This window comes from Aphelocoma coerulescens, chromosome 26, assembly GCF_041296385.1.
Source record: "Aphelocoma coerulescens isolate FSJ_1873_10779 chromosome 26, UR_Acoe_1.0, whole genome shotgun sequence".
Taxonomy (NCBI): domain Eukaryota; kingdom Metazoa; phylum Chordata; class Aves; order Passeriformes; family Corvidae; genus Aphelocoma; species Aphelocoma coerulescens.
This window is the reverse complement of record NC_091039.1, coordinates 2991855-3006294: the sequence shown is the minus strand read 5'-3', so window position 1 is coordinate 3006294 and position 14440 is coordinate 2991855. Positions and strand designations below refer to the sequence as shown.

General features: G+C 65.0%; 2 protein-coding genes across 2 annotated transcripts; one reads left to right on the top strand and one right to left on the bottom strand.

The window, feature by feature from the left end:
- The first annotated feature begins 307 nt into the window (after nucleotides 1-307).
- AMIGO1 (adhesion molecule with Ig like domain 1) lies at nucleotides 308-4471 on the top strand. Its single transcript, XM_068995721.1, has one exon. The coding sequence runs from the start codon at nucleotides 1648-1650 to the stop codon at nucleotides 3136-3138; it is 1491 nt and encodes a 496-aa protein (XP_068851822.1). The 5' UTR covers nucleotides 308-1647; the 3' UTR covers nucleotides 3139-4471.
- Nucleotides 4472-5811: 1340 nt separating this feature from the next.
- ATXN7L2 (ataxin 7 like 2) lies at nucleotides 5812-14386 on the bottom strand. The gene is made up of 11 exons (XM_068996005.1): nucleotides 14284-14386; nucleotides 11603-11677; nucleotides 11386-11490; nucleotides 10908-11073; nucleotides 10564-10826; nucleotides 9214-9296; nucleotides 8898-9124; nucleotides 8208-8388; nucleotides 7936-8057; nucleotides 6467-7256; nucleotides 5812-6106 (listed from the first exon to the last, which is right to left on the bottom strand). Exons 1-11 carry the CDS (start codon nucleotides 14378-14380, stop codon nucleotides 6092-6094), a joined length of 2124 nt encoding a protein of 707 aa, XP_068852106.1. The 5' UTR covers nucleotides 14381-14386; the 3' UTR covers nucleotides 5812-6091.
- Between the last annotated feature and the right edge of the window lie 54 nt (nucleotides 14387-14440).

Genomic DNA, 14440 nt, shown 5'->3' with positions numbered 1-14440 from the left:
GCCGGGCCGGGCCGGGCTGAGGCTGAGGCTGAGGCTGAGGCTGAGGCTGAGGCTGAGGCTGAGGCGGGGGCCGGGCCGGGCCGGGCTGAGGCTGAGGCTGAGGCTGAGGCTGAGGCTGAGGCGGGGGCCGGGCCGGGCCGGGCCCGGTGCCGCCCGCGGCGCTCGGCGGGTTAAGCCGCGCGCTGCCACCATTGGCGGAGGGCAGAGCGGCGGCAGCCAATGGGGACGGGGCGTGCGCACCGGGCCTGCCCCAGACCCCGTCCCGGGGCGGATCGGGGCGGTTCGGCTGCGTTCGGGCCGGGTCGGAACCGTTCGGCTGCGTTCGGGTCAGGCTCGGCTCCGCTCGGCTGAGCTCGGGAAAGATCGGGAAGGTTCGGCTGCGTTCGGCTCGGGCTCGGTTCCGCTCGGCTGAGCTCGGGGCAGATCGGGGAGGTTCGGCCCGGCCCGGTTCGGCCCGGCTTGATTCGGCGCGGCCCGCTCGGCTTCCTTCGGCTTCGCTTGGCTAAGGTCGTCTCGGTTCGGCTTCTCTCGGCTCGGCTCGGCTGCGCTTGACTCTGTTCGGTTCGGTTCGGTTCGGTTCGTCTGGGCCCGGCCCTGCCCGGTCGCCGCCGCACCGGGCCCGGTAACGCTCCGACCCCATTCCCGGTCCAGGCCCGAGGCCAGCCCCGGTAACGCCCCGGGAGGAAGGGGGGGGAGAGAGCGAGCGAGCATCCTCCGCCGCTCCGTCCGCAGCGCGGCCGGGACCGGGGGGGCGGAGGGATCCGGGCCGGGACGAGCAGGCAGGAGCCCCGGGCCAGACGTGCCCCGAGTGGGCCGTGACAGTGGGGACATGTCGTGACAGCCACCTCGCACCGTGACCTGGGTGGGCAGTGACCCAGGGACACCCTGTGGCACCAGGGGACCGAACCCCCCAAGCCGGGACACCGAGGGACCGCCGGGACACAAAGCCATTGCATGTCGTGACACCGGGGGACCACAGCTACCCCAGGCAATGGCACTGGGTGCACACCGTGGCACTTGGTGACAGCCCCCCTCAGCGCCGTGACACCCGTCACCAAGCACCCGCACCATGACACCCGGTGAGCAGGCAGACTGCGCTGTGACACTGGGTGAGCCCTGAGCCCAGAGCATGCCATGACACCGTGTGACTGAAGCCATCCTGGACCGCTGACATTGTGTGAGCCCTGAGCCTGGCACATGCTGTGACACTGGGTGACCAAACCACCCCGTGCTGTGACTCTTGGGTGAGCCCTGAGCCTGGCACATGCTGTGACACTGGGTGACCAACAACTGATCAACCAGCCTGGCACCTGCCACTGGGTGACCGAAGCCATGTCGGACTGTGATACCAAGTGACCAAGCCACTTTGCACCATGACACCTGGGGAACCCAGAACCTGGTGCCTGCCGTGACACTGTGTGACTGAAGCCACCCTGGACCAGCTGATCAATCAGCCTGGCACGTGCTGTGACACCAGGTGACCAAAGCCACCCTGGACTGTAACACTGGCTGAGCCCTGCACCTGCTGTGACACTGTGTGACCGAAGCCACCCTGTGTTGTGAGTGACACTGGGTGACCAAGCCACTCCACATCGTGACACCATGTGACTGAAGCCTCCCCCACTCTCCACGCTGCGTGTCCCGGTCATGCCACCATCCTGTCACCCGTGCGTGGCCATGAGTGTCCCCGTGGGGCCGCTGTCCCTGCTGCTGGCGCTGTCCCTGCTGTCCCCACGGGGCTCTGCGGGATGGAGCTGCCCCCCGCGCTGCGTCTGCGCCTCCAACCTGCTGAGCTGCTCTCAGGCCAACCTGAGCGCGGTGCCGGCCCCGCTGCCGCGCTTCACCGCCGTCCTGGACCTGAGTCACAACAACGTGACGCGGCTGCGCGCGGACTGGGCACCGGCGCGGCTGCCGCACCTGCACGCGCTGCTGCTGAGCCACAACGGGCTGGCCTTCGTGTCCACCGAGGCCTTCACCCACGTGCCGCGCCTGCGCCACCTCGACCTATCCTCCAACCGCCTGCGGACGCTGGATGAGAACCTGTTCAGCGACCTGGGCGAGCTGGAGGTGCTGCTGCTGTACAACAACGAGATCACCACCGTGGATCGCACGGCCTTCGAGAACCTGGGCCGGCTGCGCAAGCTCTACCTGGGGCAGAACCGTATCGCCCGCTTCCCGCTGGAGCTGCTCCGGGAGGGCACCCGGCTGCCGCAGCTGGCGCTGCTGGACCTGTCGGCCAACCGGCTGCGGGCCGTGCCCGCGGGCGAGCTGCAGGCGCTGCCCGCCTGGCTGCGCGACCGCCTCTACCTGCACAACAACCCGCTGGCCTGCGACTGCCTGCTCTTCCAGCTGCTGGACCGTGGCCACCGCCGCCACCTCAGCGCCGTGGTGGATTTCCAGGATGAGCTGCGCTGCGTCCTGCCCGGAGCACCTGCTCCCATCAAGATCCTGGCACTGGCGGGCCAGCAGCCTCTCAACTGCAGCAAGGCACAGGAGGCCGTGCTGGAGGCGCACCTTGGGGACAGTGTGACGCTGGGCTGTGACAGCCGGTGGCAGGGTGTGCGCAGCCGGCACTGGGTGACACCGGGCGGGGAGCGGGTGCTGGGGGACGGGGGCAACGGCAGCGTGGTCCTGCTGGCCAATGGCAGCCTCCAGCTGCGGGCGCTGCGCCCTGAGGATGCCGGCACTTACGCCTGCTGGGTGGCCGGACCCCTCCTCAATGAGACCCTCTATGTGGAGCTGCTGGTGCACAACTTCACCCTGCACGGCCCCCATGACACCTTGAACACGGCCTACACCACTCTGGTGGGCTGCATCCTGAGCGTCGTGCTGGTGCTCATCTACCTGTACCTCACCCCGTGCCGCTGCTGCTGCTGCCGTGGCACCGAGAAGCCACCGGCGCCACGCGACGACAGCATCAACTCCTCGGTACTGAGCACCACCCCGAACCACGCCGGGGGCACCGGGGAGCCCTGCGGATCCCACATCTCCTCCAGTGCTGGCACAGGGCAGAACGGCCGGTTCAAGGGCGGGGGGACCCCCGCGCTGCCCGCCCGGCAGGGCCCCAAGGCACAGAGGAAGGTGTCGGATCCAGACTCGGTGAGTTCCGTCTTCTCCGACACGCCCATCGTGGTGTGAGGGGACACTGTGGGGACGGTCCCCAGGGACACCCCATGCCCCCACCGCCACTGCAAGCTGTCCCTGGGCAGGAGGGGTGGCCAGACCCCCACTGCCGTGTTCCCATCTTGGGGGCTCACACCATCACACCCCAGGACTGAGCATCACCGCTGGCCCCCGCCGAGGTCACTGACACCATGGGACAGTGAGGGACAAAGATGTGACACACACTTTGGGGACAGTCTCCCACCGTGACCTGTCCCTGGGCAGGAGAGGTGCTCGGACCCCCACCACCATGGCCCCAGCTTTGGGGGTCCCACCATCATCCCCCAGGACTGAGCACTGTCCTTCACCCCCACTGAAATCACTGAGGGACTGTGAGGGACAAGGGTGTGAGGGGACACACCGTGGGGACAGTCCACTGGGACACCCTGTGTTCCTACTGCTGCTGTCACCTGTTCCCCATGGACAGGGGTGGCTGGACCCCTTCTGCTGTGTCCCCAACTTGGGGGGGCAACACCATTGCCTCCCAGGACAGAATGTCACTGCTGGCACCCACCGAGGTCACTGCGCAACTGCAAGGGACAAGGATGTGAAGGGGTAACCTGTCACCAGGCAGGAAGGGTGGCCAGACCCCCACCACCATGTCCCAGCTTTTGGGGGTCCCATCGTCACCCCCCAGGACTGAGCATCATCCCTGGCCCCTGCCAGGGTCACTGTGGGACTGCAATGGACAAGGGTGTGAGGGGACACACCGTGGGGACAGTCTCCTGCTGTGACCTGTCCCCGGGCAGGAGGGATCATGGGACTCCCACCACCATGTCCCTGGTTTTTGGGGGTCCCACTACTGAGGACTGAGGGTCACTGCTGGCCCCTGCCGAGGTCACCACAGCACCACAGGGGCAAGTCTCTGGCAAGTGAGGACAGCCTGGCCACAAACTGCAGGGCACCAGCCCCACCTGGCACCGGAGGACTGAGGGACAGTGACGGTGGCAGCCGTGAGCCCCCAGGAACAGCAGCACCAAGCAGAACCCCATCTCCCTGCAGCCCCGACCCCTCCCTCCCCGCCCCCCTTGGCATGTGCATGGCCAAGCATGAGTCCCCCGGGGAGCATGTGCCACCCCCAGGGGGATGCCGGGGGTGTGTCAACCCCCTGGGGACCCCCCAACTCCCTCCTGACCCCCCCTGCAACCCGCAGCCGCGAGCAGAGCCCTGTCCCCGCAGGGGGTGGGACCCGGGGGCTCCGGCGCCCCAAAAAGGTGGTGCCCCCCTCACCCCCCATGCCAGCCCAGCCTGTGTCTCCCGTGCCCCCCCGGACGTTCCCCTCACCCCCCGCACTGGGCAATGCCCACCAATGCCGTGGCCAATAAACGTGTTTGCCCTCATGCCTACGTGGCCTTCGCCCGGTTTGGGGGGACTGAAGGGGGTGTCCCCACGATGGGACCCCTTGCTGGGGTGGGGGTGGGGACAGGGTGACACTGCTGTGGGACCCCCCCGGGGTGAGGGGTAAGGCCGAGTGGGGGGCCCTGCTGCCCTCCTCGGCCCCCATCGGGGGTGCAAGGGGGGGAGGTAGGGGGAGGAGGGGGAGGCACCCCGGTCACCCCAGTGCGCCCACCCAAGGGTCCCCCTGACCCCGACGAGCTGTGCTGGGAGGGGGGTTCAGGGCAGCCCCCCTGCGGCCAGCCCCGTGCTCACCCCCACTCGAATACCCCCCCAGCACCCCAGTGACACGACTGACATCCCCGGGACCCCAAAGACCCCCTATGATCCCCAGTACCTCCCTATTAACCCCCCAGCACCAAGTCAGTAACCCCTTATGGTCCCCAGGACCTTCCCGCTCTACTGAAGCCCCCCCCAAACAACCCACTGACCCCCCAGCCCCTTAATGACCCCACTGACCCTCCCAGTCCCCAAAGATCCTCTATGGTCCCCTGTACCCTCCTAGCACATCAACGACCCCCTATGGTTCCAAGTACCCCCCCCACTAACTCTCCCCAGCACCCTACTAACCCCCCCAACATGCCAAAGCCCCACTGATACCCCCCCAGCACCCCAATAACCCCACTCACCCTTATGAGCCTCCACATGCCCCCCGAGCACCCCAGAAACCTCCTCTGGTCCCCAGTATCCCCCATCCAATGACTTCACTGAGCCTCCCCATCCCCCCAATGACCCTATTTACCACCACCCGGCACCCCAGTGAACTCCCAAAATCTCAATGACCCCACTGACCAACTCCCAGACCCCAAAACACCGTTATGGGACCCTGCCCACCCTGCAGCACCTCGAAGATCCCCTACAGTCCCCAGTAAACCCCCCAGCACCCCAATGACCCCCTCAGCCTCCCAAAGACTCTTACGAACTCCTGCCCAGCCCCACAGCCCCCCAGCACACCAAAGACCCCCTCTGGTCCCCAGTACCCCCTCCACAGTCCCCCAATGAGTCCCCCAGTACCCCACTGACCCCACTGCCCCCTCAACACTCTTAACAACTGCACTGACCCCCTGCCAGCCCTCAATGACTCCCCCAGCCCCCCAATAACTCCCCATGGTCCCAAGCACCCCCTTGCCCCACTGAGCCCCCCCAAGGACCCCCTGGCTCCCCATCACCCACAGCCCCCAAACCCACGGTCCCCCAGCACCCCCTTTCCCCCACCTCCCACCACACAAGTCTTTTTCTTTTTTTTTTCTCTTTCTTTGTTTTTTTTTACAAAAAGAACAAAAACAGCAACAACCGTTTCTTATAAATATCCGCGGCCGACGGGGCCCCGGGAGGTCCGGGTGGGTCCCCAGTGCCGCCCCCCTCCCGGGGCTGGTTTAGCAGCAAGAGAACAGAACTGAGAGTTTTGAGGTATTTTCTGGAAGTTTGGGATTTTCCTTCGTGTTTCCTTGGGATTTTTTTTTTTTCCCCCTTCATCGGTTTTCTGGCGTTTCCCGGTGGGGAGGACACAGCGGGGCCCCCGGTGACCCCTCTGTTAATGGGCTTTGGACTGCGGGGGCGAGAGGGGATGAGTCAGCCCCGGGGGGAACACTGGGGACAGGGCCCGATGGGGACTCTCGGCAGGGTTAGGGGAGCCCCACGGTGGCCCCGGGCTCGGGGAGGTCCTCACGGTGTCCCCCCACAGGACAGGGTGTGCCCCCCGGTGTCTCCCCCACCTCCCCCCCACCCCAGACCAGGATGTCCCCGTGGTTGTTCCCCCACTGGACCATGGTGTCCCCCACAGGGGGACATGCACAGGGCATCTCTGCGGGCACAGTGACCCCAATCCCAGTGTTCCAACCCCGCCGCCGGCTGTGACCCTGAGGAAGGGGGTTCACCACCCATCCCCACCGCCCACCCCCAGCTCTACCTTCAGGACGCTCCTCTTCTCCTCGAAACCCAGGGGCGTCCCCGGCTTCTTCCTGCGCATGGAGCCCCCCGAGGCGGAGGTGCCAGAGCTGGGGGGGGCCGGGGGGCCGGGCAGGGGGGGCGCGGCTTTGGGCTTGACGGGTCGGCAATAGGTGGCCGCGTTCTTGCGCTTCTTCACCTCATCCTCGGACAGCCCCCGGGGGGGCCCCCCCAGCCCGTGCAGCGGGGACGTTTGGGGGTCCAGGGCAGCGGGGGGGGCACGGCAGCTTTGGGCGGGGGGCAGCCGGCGCACCCGCGGGGTCCCGTTGAGGATGGCGATGGAGGGCGAAGCCGGGGGGGTGAGTTTCGTCTTGCCGGGGGGAGTCAACCCCTGGTTTTTGCCCTTGGCGCTGTCCCCCAAACAGGTCCGTTTGAAAGGGGGGCTGCCGGCCGTCAGGGGGGGCTGCCAGGGCCGGGGGTCCGTGTCCATCCCGCCGGACGCCTCCCGTGCCCGCGGGGATTTGCTGGCCTTGGTGGGGGGCAGTTTGCTGAAGGAGGGCGAGGGGGTGTTGGCGGGGAGGGGGGAGGTGATGGACTGGGTGCCCCCTCCCCCGCACTCGGGCTGGCTGCAGGCGGCCGCCGCGGGCGGGGACCCCACGGTGTAGGTGAGGCTGGTGGGGACCCGGCAGCCCCCCGCCGCTGAGAGGGTCCGGAGGGGTGGGGAAGGGGTTGCAGGGCCGTAAAGGGGGGCAGCGGGGCTGGGGGGGGCCGCGGGGAGGTGAAGAGGGGGAACGACGGCTGGAGGGATCTTCCTGTGAGAAGGGAGGGGGTGGGTGAGATGGGGAACCCTCGAAATTCCTGCTCCCAACCACATCCCCCCAGTTCAGGGGGGGGAGAGGTGAGATGGGACCCCTCCAAATCCCCATTCCCATCCCTCCGACTCCACTTTGTCCCCCGAGTTTGGGTGGGAAGGGGTGAAACGGTGAAACAGGACATGCCCTCGAATCCCCATTCACACCCCTGCCTTGTTCCACCCCAGTTCAGGTGAGGGAGGGGTGAAACAGCCAAACAGCCCTGCCCCCCCAATCTCTGCTCTCAGTCCTGCATCCCCACCTTGTCCTTCCCAATTTGGGTGGGAAGGGGATGAAATGGGACCACTCAAATCCCCACTCCCATCTTTGTCCCCCCAGTCCTTCCTGACTCAGGTAGGGAAAGGTTCACAAATCCCCGCTCCCATCCCTCTATCCCCATCAGTTTGGATCAGAATGGGGTGAAATGAGACCCCCTCCAATTCCCCACTCCCATCCCTGCCCAGTTTGAATGGGGGAGGGGGGCGCAACAAGACACCCCCCCCACCCCCCAAATCCCCACTCCCTTCCTCCCTCCCCCAATCCCAACACCACGCTGGGACCCCACGGAACACAAACCCTCGCTGTGTCCAGGTGACTTTGTCCCCCGGCCCCCCCCTCAGCGCCCCGGGACCCCCCTCACCTCCACCTGTGCGCGCTGAGGTGCCGCTCCAGCATGGAGCCCAGCGCGGCGCAGAACCGGTCCAGCCGTCGGTCGAACACGTAACAGCCCGGGGTGACCAGGCGGCTCCCAAAGGTGCAGAACTGGGGGGGGGCACCATGCCAGGGTCACTGCAGCACCCCCCAAGCCCCTGCCTCAACCCCCTGCCTGGCACAGAGCCGGGAACAGGACCCGTGGATGTGTTGCTGGCAGAGTTGGGGGTCCCCGCCCCACCCTGGGCTCCCCTCACTCACCGCCTGAGGCCGTGGTGGGCGCACTGGGGTCCGGGGGGGCTCCTCGCCCCCCTCCTCCTCGCTCTCCTCGCTGGACACACGGCTGCCCCCCTTGGGCAGGGGGAGGGGGAAGCCTCCCGTGCCCCCCTCCCCAAAGGTGGCTGGAGCATCCTCAGGGTCACTGTCAGAGGAAAGTCGGGCCCTGCACCGGAGAGGAAGTTTTGGGGTGCTCAATACTGGGGGGGTCACTGTGAGATGAGATCCCCCCCCCTAAATCCCCATTCCTAATCCCTACAATGTGCCCCCCCCAGTTCAGGTGGGGAAAGGTGAGATGGGACCCCCCTCCAAATCCCCATTTCCATCCACCTCCCCTCCCAATTCAGGTGCAGAGGGGCTGAGACAGGACCCCACAATTCCTCACTCACATTCCTGCTGCCCTGCCACACCCCCCAGTCCCAGTGGGGAAAGGTGAGATGGGACCCCCCAAATCCCTGCTCCCATCCACATCCCCCCAAATTCAGATGATGAGATGAGACCCCACCAATCCCTGTTCCAAACCACATCCCTCCCCCCCCAATTCAGGCAGGGAGGAAGTGAGATGGACCCCCCCCAAATCCCCACTCCCATCCCTGCCCTCTCAACGCATCCCCCCACCCCAGTTCAGGTGGGGAAAGGTGAGAGGAGACCCCCCCAAGTCCGCGGGGTGCCCACCTGGGGGGGTGCAGGCAGTGGGGCAGCCTGGCTCGGCAGGGAGGGGTATTGGGGGGCTGCAGCAGTGAGGGGGCGTCCTGCAGGGCAAGGTGCAGTGGGTCCTTCTCTGGGGGGCTCCTGTCTTTCGGGGGGTCCCCTCGGCGGGTGCTGGCCTTGAGCTCGGCCACCAGCACATCGAAGTCCTTGGCCCGACCCTGCACCTCCCGGCGCTGGTGAACCGAGTGGATCTGGCCGACAGCAGGGAGGGGCTCAGGACCCCCCCCCCCAAAACACCCAGGGTGGGGTACTGGGGTGCCCCCTCCCAATTTCCCACTACCTTGCAGGTCAGCAGGCGGGTGCAGAGCTTGTTGGTGTCGGGGTTCCGCACCCCACACTGCCGGTTCAGGTCACACTCCTTACCTGGGGGGGACACGGAGGCAGCGGGTGCTGGGGAGTGCCGGGGGGGCACCCCAACACCCCCCACCAGGGCTGGGCATGGAGCACCCACTCCTCGGAGCAGCTCTGAGGGGGGGGACACAGCCCTGGGAAGCTTTGAGGGGGTGGGGGGGGTCACCATGTGCTGCTCCCTCCCCTTTTTGCCCCTCAGTAGGGTGACACCCCCCCCTCCCCCACTTTTGCCTGGGTCCTGCTAATGGCATTGCTGTCACCTGGGAGTGTCTGTGGGCACAGCAGCGTTTGGCTCTTGTATTTTGGGCGTGGGGGGGCACATGTTTGACTCCCATATTTTGGGGAATATGTGTCCAACGCCCATCTTTTGGGGTGACATATATCCAAATCCCATATTTTGGGGGGGGGGGGCACACATCCAAACTCCATATTTTGGGGTGACACACACATTTGACCCCCATATTTTGGGGGGAAAATTGTTATATCCCCATATTTTGGGAGGGACAATACATTTGGTCCCCATATTTTGGGGGGATATGTGTCAGCCTCCATATTTTGGGGTGACACACGTCCAACCCCCATAATTTTGGGGGGACACGTCTTCAAACCCCACATTTTCAGAGGATACACATTTGACCCCCATATTTTGGGAGGGACACACATTTCACCCTCGTATTTTGGGGGGAACATGTGTTCAACCCCCATATCTTGGGGGATCGTGCATTCAACACCCATATTTTGGGGTGACACGTTTGACCCCCATATTTTAGAGGGATACACATCCAAACCCCCTATTTTTGGGCGGACCTACATTCAACCCCTCTACTTTGGGGGACACGTATCCAACCCCCATATTTTGGGGGGAATGCACATTTGACCCCCCATAATTTTGGGGGTTGCATATCCAATTCCCATATTTTTGTGGGGGACACAAGTTCAACCCCCATATTGTGGGGAGATGTGTTCTACCTCCATATTTTTATGGCAGACACGTGTTTGACCCCTGTTTTTGGAGGAACACACAGGAATTTGGGGATCCATCCTCAGCTCCCACTGTGGCCATTCCTCGAGAGCAGTCAAGTGGAGAACCTAAACCTGCAGGATGACCGGAACTGGGGGAAGGGCAGGGACCCCCCAAACCCGCCAGAGGAGAGGGGGGGAGCCACTCCCCTGGTACCTACCCCACTGCTAGACCTGGCCACCGGAATTCCGGCACCAGGATGTCCCGCTGGGATCATCCGCCCCCCCCCCATGGCCGGCAAGGAAAGGGGGGACTCACGCGCCAGCTTCCTGTGGGACCTGGGGGGCGCTTTGGGGGCCCCCACATCCTTCTCCCCCGGAGCGGGGATGCTCTCCGGCATCGCCGAATCCCCCCCGACCCCGGCCGGCACCGGGGGCTCTTTGGGCACCGCGGCAGCCGCGGGTTTCCCCAGGGATTCCTTGGAGTTGGTGGGGACGGCTTTGGGGGGCACCTTGATCCCGTGCCCGTCCGGTTTGGGAATGCTGGGAATCTTCTCCAGGTTCACCACGGGCACAAACAAGCTGTGGAGAGAATTTTGGGGAGGAAGGATGGGATCGAAGTGACCCCACAACAGCATCAGCGTCGCCCATCCCAGCGCTCACCAGAGGTTGTTGTCCTTGTCCGTGTGCTCGGGGAGGGGCTGGGCTCTCCCACGGGCACTGGGATGCTTCTCCTGCAGCGCTTTGGCCGCTCCAGGGGTCCCATTCACGGCGACGTGGCACGCGGTGGCACGGGCATACAGCTTGCTGAGCGGGCCGTGCCGGCGTTCTGCCAGGAGGGTCGGGTTGGGACAGGACAGGGTGGGATGGGATGGGATGGGATGGGATGGGATGGGATGGGATGGGATGGGATGGGATGGGATGGGATGGGATGGGATGGGATGGGATGGGATGGGATGGGACGGGATGGAATGGGATTGGATGGGATAAACCCACTGTTAGCCCACACCAGGCCTCCCACCGCTGTGCCCCCCCGCAGGCTGTACCCCCATAGCCAGCCCCAGTGGCGCCCCGGTGGCATTCCGGTGCTGTTCCCAGCACCATGGGGTGGAACAGCCATTCCCGGAATTCCCTGGCTCACCACAGTGCTTCTGGAAGGCCTGGGGCTTCACCACCTGGCTGCAGTGGTTGCAAACCACCAGGTAGAACTCGTCGTGCGCAGGGCAGTGCCCGAAGATGTCCATGTCTGTGGGGAGAGCTCAGTCAGCTGGCACAGACCTGGTGCTGCAGACAACGATCCCAACCCAAAGGCTCACACAGCCCCGAAACGCGGGGTTTCACCCCAGAGAGGAGCTCACCTTCCTTAATCAGGGTCATGGTGTCCAGTTTCTTGCTGCCACTCTTCCCATTCTCCTCCAGCTCTGCCCCTGATCCTGCCAGAGACAAAATCCTGTCAGTGGCTGCTGGCACAGGGATGGTCCCGGTGCTCCCACACAGGGATGGTCCCAGAATTCCTGCTCCTGGAACAATTAAACCAGGCAAAATTAGACCAGAGAGTCTGATCCATTCTGTGAGTGGGGTCACCCTGTGGTGCGTCACCACCTCCAGGGTCCCCATCTTGACAGCCCAGTGCCAGTAGGATGTTCCTGTGGACACCCCAGTATGGGATGTGACACCCCTGGGAAAACCCTGGTCCTGGGATGTGACACCCCTGGGACACCCCAGTCCTGGCATGTGACACGCCTGGGAACATCCTGGTCCCGGGATGTGCCACCCTTGGGACACCGTGGTTCCCACAGAGTTGTGGCTCCACTGGCTGTGCCTGGCCGATGTCCTGGGCTCTGCTCTGGGGGGACTGGTGGCCACTGAGCCAGTGGTGATGGTGCCCAGTCCATCCCCAGTCCTATCAGGCCATGCCTGCCTGGCCATGCCATACTGGGCACCCGGTCACATCTGTGCTGTACTGGGCAACCAGTGCCACCCAGCTGTGCCATGTTGGGCATACACTCCCAGTCCTGCCTGCCCACGCCATACTGGGTGCCCAGTGCCATCTAGCTGTGCCATACTGGGCACCCAGACCCATTCAGATGCACTATGACTGGTGCCCAGTCTGGGGTAGCCAGTCCCAGTGCTGAGAGCCCACTGGGACACAGCCAAGCTCCCAGTAAGGGGCACCTGGCTCCCAGTGCGTCCTGCCCAGTTCCCAGTGCAGGGTATCCCAGTGCCCCAGCTGGGGCTCCCAGTACCCACGGCCTGCTCTGGCGTGATGGTGGCAACCAGTTCCCAGTCCAGGCTCCCCAGTTACTGCTCTGTTCCCACCAGTGTCCACTGCACCTGGGAGATCTGGAATCCAGGATGAGGCACCCAATAACTGGCTCCCAGTAACAGGCACAGGGTTCCCAGTGGGCAGACTGGGGTGCCTGGTGCCAGATCAGCGCCCAGTGCGGGGTGCCCAGTTCCCAGTTCCTGGTTCCCAGTGCCCAGTCTGGCTGCCTAGTGCCCAGTTCCCAGTGCAAGCACAGAGTGCCCAGTTCCAGGTGCCTGGTTCCTGGTGCCCAGGGTCCAGTGCAGGATTCCTGGTGTTAGGTTCCCGGTATTGGGCACCTTTTGTAGGATGCCCCATTCCCAGTTCCCAGTGCTGGGTGTCCAGTACAGGATGCCCTGTTCCCAGTGCCAAATGCCCAGTGCTGAGTGCCCAGTTCCTGGTACTGGGTGCCACATCTGGCTGCCCAGTGCCAGGTTCCCAGTCCCGATTCCTGGTGCCAGGTGCCCAGTGCTGGATGCCACATTCCCAGTGCAGGAAGTGCCCATTCCCAGTTCCCAGTGCTCAGTGCTGGGCGCCCAGCTCTCAGTACTGGGTGCAAGGTCTGGATGCCCAGTGTACAGCTCCCAGTGCCCAGTTCCTGGTGCCAGGTACCCACTGCAGGATGTCCTATTCCCACTGTCCAGTGTCCAGTTCTGGGTGCCCCATTCCTGTTTCCAGATGTTCTGCTGCAGGATGCCACACTCCCAGTGCGTGTTGCCCAGTGCTCACTGCCCAGTTCCCAGTACTGGGTGCTAGGTCTGGATGCCCAGTGCCAGATTCCAGGTGCCCAGTGCAAGATTCCAGGTGCCCAGTGCAAGGTGCCCCTTTCCCAACGTCTGGTTCCCAGTACTGGGTGCTAGGTCTGGATGCCCAGTGCCAGATTCCAGGTGCCCAGTGCAAGATTCCAGGTGCCCAGTGCAAGGTGCCCCTTTCCCAACGTCTGGTTCCCAGTACTGGGTGCTAGGTCTGGATGCCCAGTGCCAGATTCCAGGTGCCCAGTGCAAGATTCCAGGTGCCCAGTGCAAGGTGCCCCTTTCCCAACGTCTGGTTCCCAGTACTGGGTGCTAGGTCTGGATGCCCAGTGCCAGATTCCAGGTGCCCAGTGCAAGATTCCAGGTGCCCAGTGCAAGGTGCCCCTTTCCCAACGTCTGGTTCCCAGTACTGGGTGCTAGGTCTGGATGCCCAGTGCCAGATTCCAGGTGCCCAGTGCAAGATTCCAGGTGTCCAGTGCAAGGTGCCCCTTTCCCAACGTCTGGTTCCCAGTGCTGGGTGCCAGGTCTGGCTGCCCTGTTCCCAGTGCCAGGTGCTAGTACAGGATGCTTCATTCCAGGTGTCCACTTCCCAGTGCCCGGGAACATCCTAGGACATGCCAGGACATCCTGCTCCGGGCACCTGGCACCACAAACTGGGCACCAGGAACCCTGCACCGGGCACCCACACCCGGCACCCGCTGCTGTGTGCCCAGGTCCTGCTGCTGGATGCCAGGTCTCCATGCCCAGCACGGGCTTTCCAGTGCCCTGTCTCCCAGTGCCCAGCGCAGGATGCTCCGTTCCCGGTTCCCTGCGCAGGATGCCCCGTTCCCAGTGCCCGGTGCAGGATGCCCCGCTCCCGGTTCCCGGTGCCGGACTCCCTTCTCCCGGTGCCGCTGCCCGCCCGCCGCGCGGCGGCGCTCGGACCGGGGGTCGGCGGGCGCGGCCCCGGTCGCGAAGCCCCCCCGCCGCCGCCGCCCCTCACCGCTGTCGGCGGGCGGCCCGGCCCGCTCCACCCAGGCGCTCCAGCTCTGCCCCGCGAACTCGTCCAGGCCGGGCACCGGCCGCCGCTCCGCCGCCATCGCCGCCGCCGCCGCCGCGGCACCGCCGCCCCCCCCGCGCCGCCCCCGCCCCGCGCATGC